The sequence below is a fragment of the Arachis ipaensis genome, chromosome B05 (genome assembly GCF_000816755.2).
Source record: "Arachis ipaensis cultivar K30076 chromosome B05, Araip1.1, whole genome shotgun sequence".
In the NCBI taxonomy this organism is placed as follows: domain Eukaryota; kingdom Viridiplantae; phylum Streptophyta; class Magnoliopsida; order Fabales; family Fabaceae; genus Arachis; species Arachis ipaensis.
In genome coordinates this window covers 11,833,965-11,849,466 of record NC_029789.2, presented here as the reverse complement: position 1 = coordinate 11,849,466, position 15,502 = coordinate 11,833,965, and the positions used below count along the sequence as shown (strand labels likewise).

The 15,502-nt window shown below is 36.5% G+C and overlaps 1 protein-coding gene across 1 annotated transcript in view; it reads right to left on the bottom strand.

The window, feature by feature from the left end:
• LOC107642925 (probable ubiquitin-conjugating enzyme E2 16) overlaps positions 1–1,976 on the bottom strand; it is a 2,912-nt gene extending 936 nt beyond the window's left edge. Inside the window, 5 exon segments of the mRNA XM_016346434.2 lie at positions 162–250; positions 1,079–1,142; positions 1,249–1,351; positions 1,583–1,686; positions 1,808–1,976. Coding sequence (XP_016201920.2) covers positions 162–250; positions 1,079–1,142; positions 1,249–1,351; positions 1,583–1,686; positions 1,808–1,837 — 390 coding nt within the window. The 5' untranslated portion in view covers positions 1,838–1,976.

The window sequence follows — 15,502 nt, the reverse complement described above, 5'->3', positions numbered from 1 at the left end:
TCCCCCCCCCCCTTTTTTTCTCTCTTCTTTTTCTTGTATATAAGAAAAAATAGCTAATAAAAGCAGCATCTTGGTGACCTAAATTACCAGCATCCTATTCCTAGGAGACCCAGGATGGAAGAATATGGAAAACAGAAGATTCACAGTAACTAAATTCACACCTTTACAGTTGAGCTTGAAAGCATTGAGAGAATGCTGATGCAGATGGAACTAACTGTCATAGCTGGGGACCATGAATCATACAATATATCTGCATGGCATAGGGCATATTAAATGTCAGCAGATCACCAAAAAAGCAGAACTGAGTCTAGAAGAATCTAATCTTCTTCTGTTGAAATGGATGGGATTTCAAAGCTGGTCCCCTTACTTTACAATCAAATGTTGAAATATGAATAAGACTAACCATCAAGTATGGTGAAATAGATCTCATCAAACATCATTCTCAAAAGATAAAAGTAAAACCAAACTAATTTTTACATAATTCACACTTATGATATCAATAGTTTGAAGCAAAGCTCTACACACATCTAGACGGGCATGAATTGACAATGGAGGAAACAATCCATTGGTAACTTCAATTATTACCACTTTCAATGTTATTTGTTACTCTTCACAATGTACATCAAAATCATAGGAACAGAAAAATAAAGGACAGAGAATAGTAGCCTTCTAAGCATTTCAAACTTGTATGGACGCCCGGGCCCTATTAGAATCTTCAGACACAAATATCTAAGGTTATTAACTTCTAAAAAATTGATTTTAATTAGAGTAAAAATTTGCTTCCTCAGCTATCGGTGAAAACTTAAACAAGTAAACAAAGCATCTTTCCGAAGCATTAAGCAAGGAATTATAACTTGAATGCCAAGAAATAAAGGGAAAGTCCGAATCAATTTACAAGCGATGAATTATTTGACGGCAACACAAGTGTCTGAAGGAAAAGCTAACAGAAAAGCAAATAGCAAATAAACATAAACGTAAAACATACCAAAACCCTGCAAGAAAAAGGTAACCCATAACATAAGTAAAACCATTGACCAATGGAAAATGAAAATATAGTGATTACAAAGGCATAGCATACCTAAACAAATATGGCCGTTGCTGTAGATATGAGGGTGCAGTGGAGCAGGATGCAAAAATATGACCTGTTAAACAGTTAACAGCAGAAGTAGGAACATAATAGCATCGGTGAACAAAAGAAGTAGCTAAAAACTTGGTGAAATTTATGCAAGTGAGGGCCAAAAGAACCACCTGTGGAGCTTCCATGGGGTAATTCTCTGGAAAATCAACCTGAAGCTGGTAGGTCTCATTAGCGTAAAGTGTGCCAGGAGCTCCAGAGACTTCAATAACCCACCTTCCGAAAACAAACAAAAACACAAAGCAAAAGGGGCAAAAACAATGTAAAGGAACAATGGTGCATGCATAAAGGACTGATAAATTAACACAAAAACGGTGGAAATTAATAAAGGAAGCAGCTTTGAAAGGGCCATCAGGGGTCAGGAGAGGAAGGGGCCAAAAATTGAAACTTTAGGGTGTAGAAATGGAATTTAAAGGGAGAGAGGGGGGAAGAAATAGAATTGGATACCTTTGAAGATTGTCGGTGACTTTGTGCTTGAAACCAGTTGGGGGATTGACCTGCCACTCGACAAGCTCTTTCTGAAGCCTATTGCAGGCAATCTTACTCAGATTCTGAACCCCAAACCCAAACCCAACCCCCAACGAGATTAGAAAACAGAATTAAGAGCGAGTTAGAGAGAGATAGAGATAAAGGAATCTGAAGGAGAAGAAGAAGAAGAAAGGGGTTAAGAACCTTGCGAGCGGTAGCGGAGGAACTAGTCATGATTTGCGTTAAGATGATGCAAAAGCTGTTTGTGAGAAATTCAATTAAGAAGGAAGCAAAGAGAGAAACAAGAGAGAGAGTGAATAAATAGTGGGATGCGAGCTTTGACGAAGTGGACAATAGTACCGCTGACGACGCTTTGGGACTTTTTTTTTTTTATTTTATGAGAAAGTACAGGGAGTTAATGGCCTAAGCGTACAATGCGGGTTTAGAAAGTATTAGAGATATGACCATTAGTATTACATTGTTCTATCGGGTTACGTTTTTGGAATGAGTGGTTTTATGACATGGTATTAGAGTTCTAGATCCGAAAGGTCAAGAATTTGATCCTTGATAAACCCCAAAATCAGCTTAAGCTTTTTGGATGAGTGGTTTTATGACATAAGATGTTTATTATCCCTGGATATCCAGATGGTTATTCTGGATAATATGGGTGATATTCATTTTATTCATGAATTAAAAATTTAACCCATTGTACATATTGTACGCTTAGGTCATTGGCTCCTTAATAGTACTTTTTTTTTATTTATTTAACTTCAATATTTTTCTACAATTGTCTTAATACTTTAGATGATAATTGAAAAATATTAAATAATAATTTAATTAAATTATTTAATAATTTTTTATTAATAATTTTACATAAAAATAATTGTATGTAAATTTTCACTTTAATAAAAATGTATTTGATTTGAATGGATAATTTTGTCTTTTGTATTCATTTATTTGTAATACAACCTACCATTGTTACGAGAGTTAAACCTCAAAGTAATCCATGAGATTCACAAAATGTACCGATTTAGTCTCTGACTTTTCAATTACACTATTTATGTCTTCGAGATTGAAAAAAATGCATCTATTTAGTCCCTTTCCGTTTTTCTGTTTAGACTGCTTCCCGGCGGCAATAATGTGGCAATAGATTGCCATGCTAGAGTGTCAATTGAAAGTGTTTAACCCAATGTGATCCCTAAGCCCTTTTTAACCCTAATCGCTGCATGGGTACAAAAATCATTTGATTCGACCTTGTTTCTCTTTTGGTTCATCACCAATCTTCGGTTACCTACCAAAAACAAACTTCAATTTTTAAGTCCTCATGAATTCTGAGCTATCTAGGTATTCTTACTTCCATGAAAGAGCTAAGGTAATCTTTTTTCTTCTTTTTTGTTGTTTCAATCCCAAATTCTTCAATGGCACAAGTTGTTGAGGAAAGAGAGAACAGCAGAACTCGCATGAGTAATTTTCCAAGAGATATGCTAAAAAGGTTTATGTCAGTGAACCATCTTCACCATCATGAGCTACAACAACAACAACATCGCCATGGTGTGATTATAATTTACATTTATCGATTTAAATAATGAATCATAAAATTGATTATACATATTTATAATATCGTCAAAAAATTCTTCGAATCATTTTTTTGGGTACATCTTATCAAGTATATACTACCTTAAAGTCATATAGTTAATAATAATATTTTTTATTCATAATGTATCATTTTTTTTTTAAATATCAGATGGTATATAAACAAAGTAAATTTCAACCTTAAGATTACATAAAAATATCTAAAAGGAATCCTTTTTCACTTCACATGTTTAACCGCTTTAGAGGGAAGAGTACACTCTAATATGTAATTCCAATGAAAACATCCAATATTTTATCATAGCATGGTTGTTATTTTATTGTTGTCCTCGTTATTTTTCTATTTTATGATAAATTGTCACACTTTCATCCGATCATAGTTTTAAATATAATTTCATTAATATATATGATATCACAATCTTTTTCATCTTATGCTTTTATAGTTTATAAATAAATAAATAATACAAAAAAGAATTGAGTTATTCTCGTAGTTTCTTGAACACGACGTTAAAAAGTAAAAAGTAAAGTATCGTTTTTGTCCCCAACGTTTAGGGTAAATTCTATTTGTGTCTCTAACGTTTAAATCGTCCTATTTGTATCCTTAACGTTTGTAAAAGTGATTCAATATTATCTTGGCATCAATTACACATCATGAAGGCTTTAGTTTGAGTTTTAAAAATCTCTTCTTAAAGTTAGAATACAAATGTTTGGGATAAAATCGATAATCCATTCCAAAAAATAGCTCATCAAAAGTTGAAACTAATTCCTACAACATTTACATAATTCACTTTTCTAAGGACATAATTGAATCTAAACACAAATAGTGGGTATAATATTAAAATCGAACACATCCAAGTGAGACCTAATTGAGAATGAATACATCCAAGTGAGAATAATTGAAAAATATAATCTAATTTGTTAGTATAATTGATAGTAGGATAATATTGAATTACTTTTATAAACGTTAGAGATACAAATAAGACGATTTAAACGTTAGGGACACAAATAGGACTTACCCCCAAATGTTGGAGACAACAAAGATACTTTACTCAAAAGTAAGAAACTAACAAATGTGATACTCAAGTATCAATTTTATTGATATGAAAGGAGGTTGCGTGTCATTCCGGGATATGGCATGATGGGGTTCCATACCAATATGTGGGGCAGCCTTTTTTCTGGTGTCAGGTACAAGAAGTCGGACCCTGCGACATGCTTGTTTTCCAGCTTTGGACCAACAAATCGGTAGGTCCGATTTGAAGAAGATGAAATTTTGAATGCTATGATATTGGAACTCGGACGGTCCGAGTTGCTAGTAGAGGAAATTTTTTTTTTAATTCGTTAAATGAAATCGGAGGGTACGATTAGGTTATTTAAATAATTTTTTGAATGAAGTATACCTAATTGGAGGGTCCGACTTGTTGGTGACTGTAAACAAAAGTGTCTGAATGCTGGTGAGGACCTACTCGCGTCTTCTTCTTCTTCAACGTTTCTTTCCTCTGGTTTTTGTTTCTCTGTTTCTTCTTTACTTAAGATTATAGTTACAGATCTAGTTCTCAAATTTTTTATTTTGTTTAGGTGATTAAGAATAATGAGTGACAGAGTTTTATTGAAGGTGTATTATTTTGGTCAGATTTTATTACAAACATCTGAAGGAGCAAGATTTGTTTGTGAAAATCCGTTAGATGTTGTGATTCCTTTCACAATCTCATTTGAAGAGCTCAAAGGTGTGATCTGTGAAAAGATTCATTCTGAGATGGTAAGAAGAGTAGCCTGTATTCTATATAGATACCCTGTACAAGTGTTTGGTGGATTCGTCCAGTTTCAAACCAAATATGTAACGGACGAGGCGAGCATGCAAGAGATGTTTTCAATGTATATTGAAAATCAGAGTCAACTCGCGTTCATCGAGTTGTATGTTGAGTTCGAGCAATCTGAGGCCGACTGGAATATTCTACGAGAAGATTACAATAGCGACAGCGAAGAAGAGTTCGAAAGCAACTACGAAGTTGTTGGTCCAGATGGAGATGAAGATCAAGGTGACAGACCTATGGCTCCCGATGTGTCAGATGTGGCAAATGCATTGGCAAACGAAGTGCTATTTGAGGAGCCGTCATTTATGCGAGTTTTGGATTTGGAAGCCATGCATGTTCCGGAGTTTCCGGATTATACCGGTGCTGGTACGTAATTGTCTATATTTATAAAATGTATTAGTATTTTTTAGTAATTTATGTTGATAGTTGGAGCAACTAGCTAAGTAAGGTGTGAAAATATATTGGATTAGTATTTATTTTTGTTTACCTGTTTGTGTATTTAAGTTTAAGAAATTTATTTTTTTAGCAAGTGACTGAATTAGTTGAATATAAATTAGGAATTATATAGAAATTAGTAAATCAGTCAAATAGCAGTTAGGATTTATGTGTTATGTTAGAAAACTTCAGTAAATATATAAATTCGTATTTATTAATAAATTGGTAAATTAGTAAATTAGATTAATATAAATTAGTATTTATTAGTAAAATAGTAAAACAGTGAGGTAGTTAAATAGAAATTAATATCTGTTAGTAAATTAGTGGAAGATAAATTCGCAATCATTGTAAATAAGTCAACTAGTTAAATATAAAAAAATTGGAGTTATGTCATAAATGATGCAGTAACAACTTGTTTACGTTTATTTTCGATGTTACAATATTTGTGTTTTAAATATATTTTGTATGGCTGTTCTTGTGGCAGAAATTCCTTTTGTCGCAGATAGTAAATTTGCCGTTGGGATGGAATTCATTTTCAGGAAAGCTGTTATTAAGGCGATAAAAGAGTATACCATACGAAGAAGCGTAGACTACCGGGTGTATGAGTCTGAGCCGTTGACATTTTATGCTAAGTGTACACAGTATGGGTCAGGGTGTGATTGGCTTATCCGGGTTAGCATGATCAGCCGGAAGTACTGTTGGGTTATAAGGAGGTATAATGACAGTCACACATGTACCAGAGCAACAATTTCTCAGGATCATTCGAAGTTGGATTCGAATACAATTGCAGAAGCAATAAAGCCGTTGGTTGAGGCTGACCCCTCCTTAAAGGTAAAATCGGTTATAGCAGAGGTGCAATCGAAGTTCAACTACACCGTTAGTTATCGGAAAGCATGGTTGGCTAAGCAAAAGGCAGTGAAAAAAATATTTGGAGGCTGGGAAGCATCGTACGAGGCCTTGCCTATATGGTTTGAGGCCATGTGTCATAAGGAGCCATCAGCTGTTGTTCATTTTGAGACTATGCCTGCATATCAAGGTGATGACTTGGTGACTGATATTCGGGTATTGCATCGGGTCTTTTGGAGTTATTACCCCTGTATTAGAGCATTCAGACATTGTAAGCCAGTTGTCCAGGTTGATGGGACACACTTGTATGGAAAGTACAATGGTTGTCTACTAGTGGCAGTTTCACAAGATGGCAACAACAATATCGTCCCAATTGCGTTTGCTATTATGGAGGGAGAGACTTCTGATGCATGGTACTTTTTCCTTAGTAACATTCGTCAGCATGTAGTAACTCGGGATGGTGTGAGACTGATATCCGACCGCCATGAATCCATAAATGCCGCTGTGAAAAGGAGTAACGGTGCTTGGTCACCTCCAAGAGCTTTCCATATGTTTTGCATCAGGCATATAGAATCGAATTTTCTGAGAAAATTCAAGGCCCTGTACTTGTAGAAACTGGTCGTCAATTTAGGTAACGCTCAGCAAAGCTAATTAATTTACTAACAGATTTACCTTCAATAAGTGTGTTTACCTCTTTAATTTTGTTTGTATCTTTTCATCGTACAGGATATTCGAGGACGGTACGGGAGTATGAAGTACGCTATCAGGAGGAACTGGATGGTTACACGTCACCATTCTTAATTTCTACAAAAAACATAACAAATTATTAGTCAACTAATTAACTAATACTAACTAACTACTAGGCGACAAGAAATTTTTAAGTAGAACAAATCATTAACAAAATTTGCCCAGCTAACTCAACAACGCATAGTAGTTGAATCCACACAACATTCATAAATTATTTGACTAATTCAAAGTAAAACAAATATTTACAAGAAATATTTCACTAATCCTTGAAATTTCTAAAAACTAACTATTAATGACATCAACTAATAAATACATTCCTAATCAATTCTCAACAATATGACAACATTAGACATGTTGGTTATTTATTTATTCCCAGTAGATTCCAATTTTTTTAATATATAACATTATAATTTGTATTTTTAATTATCTATTAACTATTACTTATGTAAAGTTAAACACATATATATAAATTCTAAAAAATACTAATAATCATTCTCATTATATTTCTAAATTCATTTTCTAATAACAATTATGAATAATTAATTTCCTAACAATTATCATTATTATTAACGAAATCAAACTAAATATCTGTTAAAAATTAATACTAACCATTCATTTTTTATTCTCACATTCCATTACTGACAACCACAATATTATTTAATTTTCTAACAATTATAACTAGAAAAAATTAAAAAAATACAAAAAAAAAACATTCTACAAAAAATTTTATTAATAATCTGATTTACATTTTATAATTTTTTTCTAAATACTAATTTTCACTTCACTTCCTAACACTAACAAATATATTAAAAACAATAAAACAAATTTAAAAAAAAATGAGTTTGTTTGTCAACATAACATCATTCTAACTACATTTTCAGATTCTATGTAACAATTATAACTAGAAAAAAAATAAAAAAAATAACGTTCTATAAATAATTTTATTAATATACCGGTTTACATTTTATAATTAATTTTCTAAATACTAATTCTCACTTCACTTCCTAACACTAATAAATATATTAAAAATAATTAAACAAACTTAAAAAAAAAAAACTATGTCTGTTTTACATAAATTCTAACTACATTTTCAGATTCTATGTAACAACAATAATAAAAATTCAGACCATAACAATAATAATTTTAAATAATAAATAATAAAAAAAATTCAGGAAAAAATAAAAAAAAATTAAAAAATACTTCTAACCATTCTATGTATATTTCTAAGCTCAGATCCTAACAACAATAAGAACAACTAAATTGTAAGAACAATATTTATAATTATAAAAATTTAACAAAATATTAAATAAACTTACATAATCAGAATGGTTGAGATAGTGTCTAATATGAAGCTCAGGGCGATCAACATCTTTGGTTTTATATTTTTTCGGCATTTTCTTTAATTTTTCACCAAACACAACCATTACCAGCAGAAGAATGAAGAAGAAGAATGGAGTTTGGAGGTTGAGAGTGAAGGCTAAAAGTGAGATATCGGATGGTGAGAGTCCTACTCCATGCACTATGTTGGGGGCACCGTTTGGGGAGTGAGGGTTGCACGACGAGTGTCCAGAGAGGCACAAAACGGACCATCCGTGTTGTGAGCTACATGTCGCAGGGTCCAAGTTGTTGGCCAGCTGCATATCGTACGGTACGAGTTCCTTCAACCTTCACCCATGGTCCGATTTTCCTGTAAACTGACACCACCCCTTTGTGCAGCACCCCTCCTTCCCATAACGTGGTTCAACCCCAGCCTTCCATCTATATAGAAATTAAAAAGCGACTTTCGGATTAGTTAAATTAAAAATTAGAAATAAAAACAAAGGTTTTTGGAACCAAATAAAATCCTAATTTGTTTTGAATATTTATATACTTAAAATATTTTAAAATAAAAAAAATCAAATATGACTTTTAAATTTGTAAATTTCTTTTAAAAAAATAAAACCCACAAATTTGACCCTTAAATGTGTGATATTCATACAAAAAAAAATACCAAATATTCAAATTAGTAAAAAGCACCCGCTGAACTCCAACACAAAAGATAAACAACGACCATACTGTATATTCTCCTTAGAGTGTGAGCATGTTTCAATGGTCACTCTCAAGTCTCAACTTAAGCATAAACACAAGCCTTATTATATAACTCATCCAACAAGAATGAAATCGAACGTTGCTAAAATAAATAAAAATTAGGATATTGGTGAAGCCACCTAGTTAGTAGTTAATTAGTGTCTTATATTGCAATTTGTATAAAGTTTTTGCCTTTTTGGTAAGTGATTAATACATGACAACTGATGTGGCCTAAGGTAGTGTAGTAAAAAAATTGGGGTAATTTGTTGGTGTTAATAAAATACTAAACCCACTACTATATTTTTATTTTTTTGGAAAGAAATAGCTCAACACACATGTAGAGCAAGAAAGACAAAACAAACCATAACAGTCGTATAACTCCTATGTCATTTTCGGCATTATCATCAACAACATGAGTTATTTATAACACCATTCTGTGGCATATGAAAAGGATTGATCCACGCACTCTCTAATCCCTGTTATCTTGTTGTTAAAAATGACATCATTTCTGCGTAACCATATAGTCCATATCACTGAGAAGAAACCAACTAGCCAATACTTGCGTACCTCTTTTTTCATTGTCACAAATCTCCAACTCTCAAATTGCTCTCTCACAGTACCGGGGATAATCCACTCCTGTCCAAACGCCGAGATCCAAGCACACCACACCTGCCAAGAGTACTCACAGGTAATAAACAGATGTTGTATATTTTCAGCATCTTTCTTACATAACATGCACATAGTATCATTCTATTGTAGGATTTTCAGTCTACTAAGCCGATCCTTTGTATTGACTCGGCCTACCAAAACAAACCAGGAGAACAATTCCACTCGTGGCGGAACTAGGCCTTTCCAAATTTCTTTTGTGAACCTGTAGCTCAAAAGCTCCTCATCCATAGTCTCTTCCTGCAAAACCTGCACAAATGAATTAGTTGAATAAACGCCTTCCTTGTTAAATTTCCACACCATTCTATCTTGCACATCTGCTATCAATCTAACAGATTGCAGGACATGCAGCAACTGGTTCAGTACATTTGTCTCCCATTATTGTAGTTCCTTCTCCATTGGAAGTGCCACACCCACTCTATCCCATCATAGAACCCACAATTCCCAATAACTGATCCTTTTTGGTTTGAAATCAAGAAGAGTCTCGGAAAGTTATCTTTCAGCTTTCCCACTTAGAGCCATGTATCCTCCCAAAATCGGGTGGATCTACCATCTCCTACTTCCATAGCAAGCCCATCAATCATCTTCTGCCTGACATGTTGCTCCTTTATTTGTAATTGACATATATCTCTCCACGATCCCCCTCTTCGGTAATATTTGAGTTGACAACAAGTGATTTGGGTTCAAGCTATTGCAAGAGCATACAATCCTCTTCCATAGGGGACAATCCTCCTTAGAGAACCGCCACCACCATTTAAACAATAATGTCGTATTTCGGACCACCGCATCACCTACCCCCAACCCTCCTAGCTTCTTCGGTGCCTGGATCATCTCCCATTTCACTGGTGCCATACCAGGTCGTCCATCATCCTTTACCAAAAAGAATTTCCTCTACAAAGAGATAATTTTCCGTGCAAACGCATTCGGCATCTTGTACAAACTCAGGTAATAAATAGGCAGGCTGTTGATAACTGACTTGATGAGTACTAGCTTTCCGACCTTGCTAAGAACCTTTGCTTTCCACAAGCTGAGTTTCTCTTCCACCTTATCCATCACCGGCTTCCAAGTTTTTACCAACCGTGGATTTGCTCCTAGGCTAATGCCCAAGTACCGCACCGACAGAGCTGCCTCCTGACAACCTAGTAGCTGACACATCTGGTTGACCCACTCCTGGCTGCAGTTCGCTGATATCAAGTTAGACTTCTCGAAATTGATGCTCAACCCAGACATCATTTCAAAACATCTCAGAAGCCTCTTATAGTTTCTCACAGTCTCCTCCTCCGGCGGACAGAATAAAATAGTGTCATCAGTAAATTGTAAGTGTGATAGCTCTATTTTATCCCTACCGACTAACAGAAGAAATATCCGACTGTTTCTAACCGCCTCCTCAATCATCCTGTTCAGCACATCCACCACCAGTACAAACAAAAATGGCGATAAAAGGTCTCATTGACGTAAACCCCTCTCCATTTTGAATGGTTTCGACGGTGAACCATTAATTAGAATAGATATAGATGCTGATGTAACACACCCCCTCACCCACGCCCTCCATGTTCTTCCGAAGCCCATCTTCTCAAGCACAGTATCAACAAAGCTCCATTTAACTCTGTCATAGGCTTTTTGGAAGTCCAGTTTAATAATCACTGAGGCCTTCTTCTTCAGTTTTAACCATTGCACAGTTTCACATGCTATTAAAGCTCCATCATGTATCTTTCTCCCCTTCACAAAAGCACTTTGTGATTCCCCAACTAAGCCTGGCATAACACTCCTCATTCTTCGTGTCAATATTTTAGAAATAACTTTATAGACACATCCAACCATGCTGATAGGTCTAAGGTCTTTTATCTCTTTTGCCCCAATGAATTTCGGAGCCAAAGCTACCCAAGTAACATTAGCGTCTGCGGGCAATCTTGCAGTCTCAAAAAAGTTCATCACAGCTGCAGTAAACTCCGTGCCAATCTCATCCCAACACTTTTTTATAAAATTTATGTTGTATCCATCACTCGCTAGAGCCTTAGAAGATTCACAGTCCCATACTGCCTCTTTCACTTCCTCTACTGATGGTAGTGCCTCTAAGGTTTCTGCTTCCTCCCTCTCTAGACGGTTAACCAATCCATCCCTAAAGGTCACCCTTGGGGACGTTTCCTGGTGGTACAAACGTTTATAAAATTCCCGGATCACAATCTTGATCCTTGCTTGATTCCTCACTAGCTTCCCATTAATCCGGTTATTCCTTCTCCTCGCCGAAGCAATATTATGGAAGTACCTTGTCTTTCTATCCATCTCAGTGACATATCTAGATCTTGACATTTGCTTCTAGTGCATATCCTGCCTTATATACCACTTCTCACAGCACCTCACTAAAGCCCTTCTCCTTGCCTCTGTTGTACCATCGTACTATCCACTACTAACCATATCATCCACCTTACGTATTTCTTCCTCAAACCTCTTTATCCGCTCAGTCACATCCCCAAAATGCTGCTTATGCCATAAACGTAAAGGTTCTGATAGTGCTTTCATCTTTTCTAGGAATTGCACGTCTCCTAGTTCCCTCCATTCTTCCTTCACCATTCTCAAGAACCCTTCATGCGTGAACCACGAATCCAGGCTACGGAACGGTCTTGGACCATCAAATCTTCTGAAGTCTTGCATGATCAAAGGGCAATGATCCGATAAACCTCTAGGCCCACTTCTTAGACGCATCTCTGGGTACATATCAAGCCACCCTAAAGAAACTAAGCTCCTATCAATACGACTGCACGACTGTCCCCTAAACCATATATACTTACAATCATTAAGTTCCAAGTCAACCAACTCCATATCATTTATCCATGTTCTAAACTCTGTCGCAGACGCTGGTAATGTGGTTGCTCCTTTCCTTTCCTTTCCTTCAAAAGCAAAATTTCATTAAAGTCTCCCAAAAAACAGAACGGCACCTGACACAATCCTGCAATATAACTCAACTCTTCCCACATGGAGATTTTCTCAGCTCTCTCATGCAGTCTGTACACCAAACAGATAGCACAATGAAAGTTATCTTTTACCACAACCCTTTCTAAACACAACCATCTATCCCCTTTATAACAATTATACACTTTAAAGGCCGGTTCATTCCATATTAACAACAGTCCTCCAGAAGACCCAATCGAGCCTACAAACTCCCAACATGCTCTGTCACTTCCCCAGATACGAACAACATCAAATTTAGTCATGACCTCCTTCTTTGTTTCTACCAGACCCAACATTTCCAGCCTAAATTTATTTTTAAAATTCTTTAGCATACTAACTTTTGCAGCACCTCCCAACCCCCTTATATTCGAAGAACTAAAAATCATTTAACCAAAATATTACACACCTATTTACGGTTTTTTGGCCGGCTTCGTTGAGCTTTTTCTTTCTGCTTAGCCTGTCTTCGTTTCATTGCAATTACTTCGTTTTGCTCCTGCAAGATCACCATAATATCATCCTCATCACTGCACTGAGCACCTGATTCTACAGCTAATTTCCAAGCTTCTTTTTTCTCAGCCATCTCTTCTTCCCAAGTCAGCTTCTATTCTTCACTGCCTAGTTTCCTACCACGCTCCGAGTCATTCCCCATCTCTAAACCTGATTCTACGTCATTCTCATGTTCTTCCTCACGTCCTTTACCCTTATTTTGAGCAGATACATCCATCAAGAATTCCCCTTCCTCCAGTCCCAATCCTAACTCTCTTCTTGAATACCGTTTGGCCTTTGGATCATTGCAACTTCTGAGTACTCCATCAGCATTTCCCTGGCCCACGTTTCCTGCAATCCGCATCCTTAGAGCTTCTTCAGTTTCTGCATTCATGGACGCCTACGTCCTCTTCTGTCTTCGTTCACTCGTCTCATTGGCGGCCTTCTCGACAGTGCTCCTCCCTTCATCAGCCTGCTTACATACCGCCTCCCGTGCACTAACCGCCAGGTCGCTTCACAGCCCACAGCCGCCAGCCACACAGATTCGCGAGTCTCCCTCTACGCCACCCATGCGGCCAGGCTCGATGCGCGCAGCCGCTTGCTTCCGCCCTTGCTTGGTCGGCCTTGCGCATAGCTCCCTCGCCTCCGACGCGTTCTGTTAACAGACCCCCTCTCCCATGTTCCGCGTCCCAGCATGTTCCTCACCCAAGGCTGGAGGCGCCATGCTCACCCTAGGCCGATTCAGGGTATCCAGTTCCTGCTGGATCAGCGTTGTGCCTGGGTCAGACCCAGCCTGGTTAGAGCGTCCAGCCGCTGTCTAAGACCCTTGGTCCCTCTCCATCAGCTCACCATCTTGCCTCATAATAATTCTATTGGGCATGTTGACTTCCAGCCCATTTTACTTCCTTGTACAATCATATATTTGGCACTCATATCCTTCATAATTATTTGAGACCGTTTCCTCCGAGTCAATCTCGTTGATTTCATACGATCCCTATGAATCCGCCAAACCTTTTAATGCCGCATGATTACCGTTCCCCTGTGAAGGATTTGAATTTTTGTGATTCCATTCGTTTAAAATGAGACATGAATTTACCACCCTGTCCCTCTCCTGTTCGTCGTTCCTATGGTCAACCTTCGTCTGCACTACCGCCTAATCCCAACCAACCGCCATCGGTTCACACTGCATCTCTTTTCCGTTTGTCATGTGGCTGACTCCTGCCTCCTCCTTTCTTTTTCGAAAGCACTCCTCCTGATACACTTCTCCACCCACTTCTCTTACAAGGACGTCAAATCCACTTGTACCTATTGTAACGTGGATCCATTTGTTAATCATATCAAAAGTGCATGTATCAATAAGGACTCTACCCACACTGAACGAATTACACGATTCCGTCAGTTTATCACATTCCACCACTTTGCCCCATTGCTCTCCTATTCTATGAAAAGTGTTCCTTGACCATGCATGTACTAGGACTCCATAACATTCCAGCTAAACCCTTCTAGACTCGCTTTTCTCAGTCTCATCCCATCTCCAGACCATATAAAATAATTTTAATAATTTGTTCATTCTAAATGGGTAAGCTTCTTTAGCACTAAGCACCGTATCAAACGTTATCATTGCTTTATATGCCCCCAACTCCCTTACCTGTGTTACACCTGGCCAGTCCCTATGGATCTTTTGTTGTAGTGAATTAAAATCAATCGCCGTCTTCGTGCCTCCGACAATACTTCTCTGTAGCCAGACGATATTTTCACTTGCTATTGGCACTTCTAACTTCTTTGTCCATCCATTACTACTTGGATCTTTGACGGGTGTATCTGACAGCTGCCTCTCCACTTTTTCTTCAGCCGCTCCTACCTCCTGTGCCAAGTGCATCGCAGCCTCCAGCATCGCACCCACTACTATATGTTATTAATTTTGTTTACTGTTTATTCAGGAAAATAAATATTAATCATTATCCAGTTGAAAATCAAATAGAGGCATCTATCTAAATATTTTATATTTTGCATTGGCAGCACAAAATATTCTTTTCTTTTATTTATGTTTTTCCATTGCAATTTACAGCAAAGTAGAGTAGTCTATTAGGCTACGTTTGGAAGGAAAATTAAAATTAAGAAATAAAAAGTCAAAAATTAAAGACAAATATTTAACTAAATTTATGTATTGTATTTGGTTTAAGGTGTACAAAATTGAGAGAAGTTCTAATTTATTTTTAAAGAGGGATATAATTAGAATTTGAAAAGTTGAATAAGAGCATTTTCGAAAAGAAATATTAAAGTTTTAGTTCTCACTCCAAAA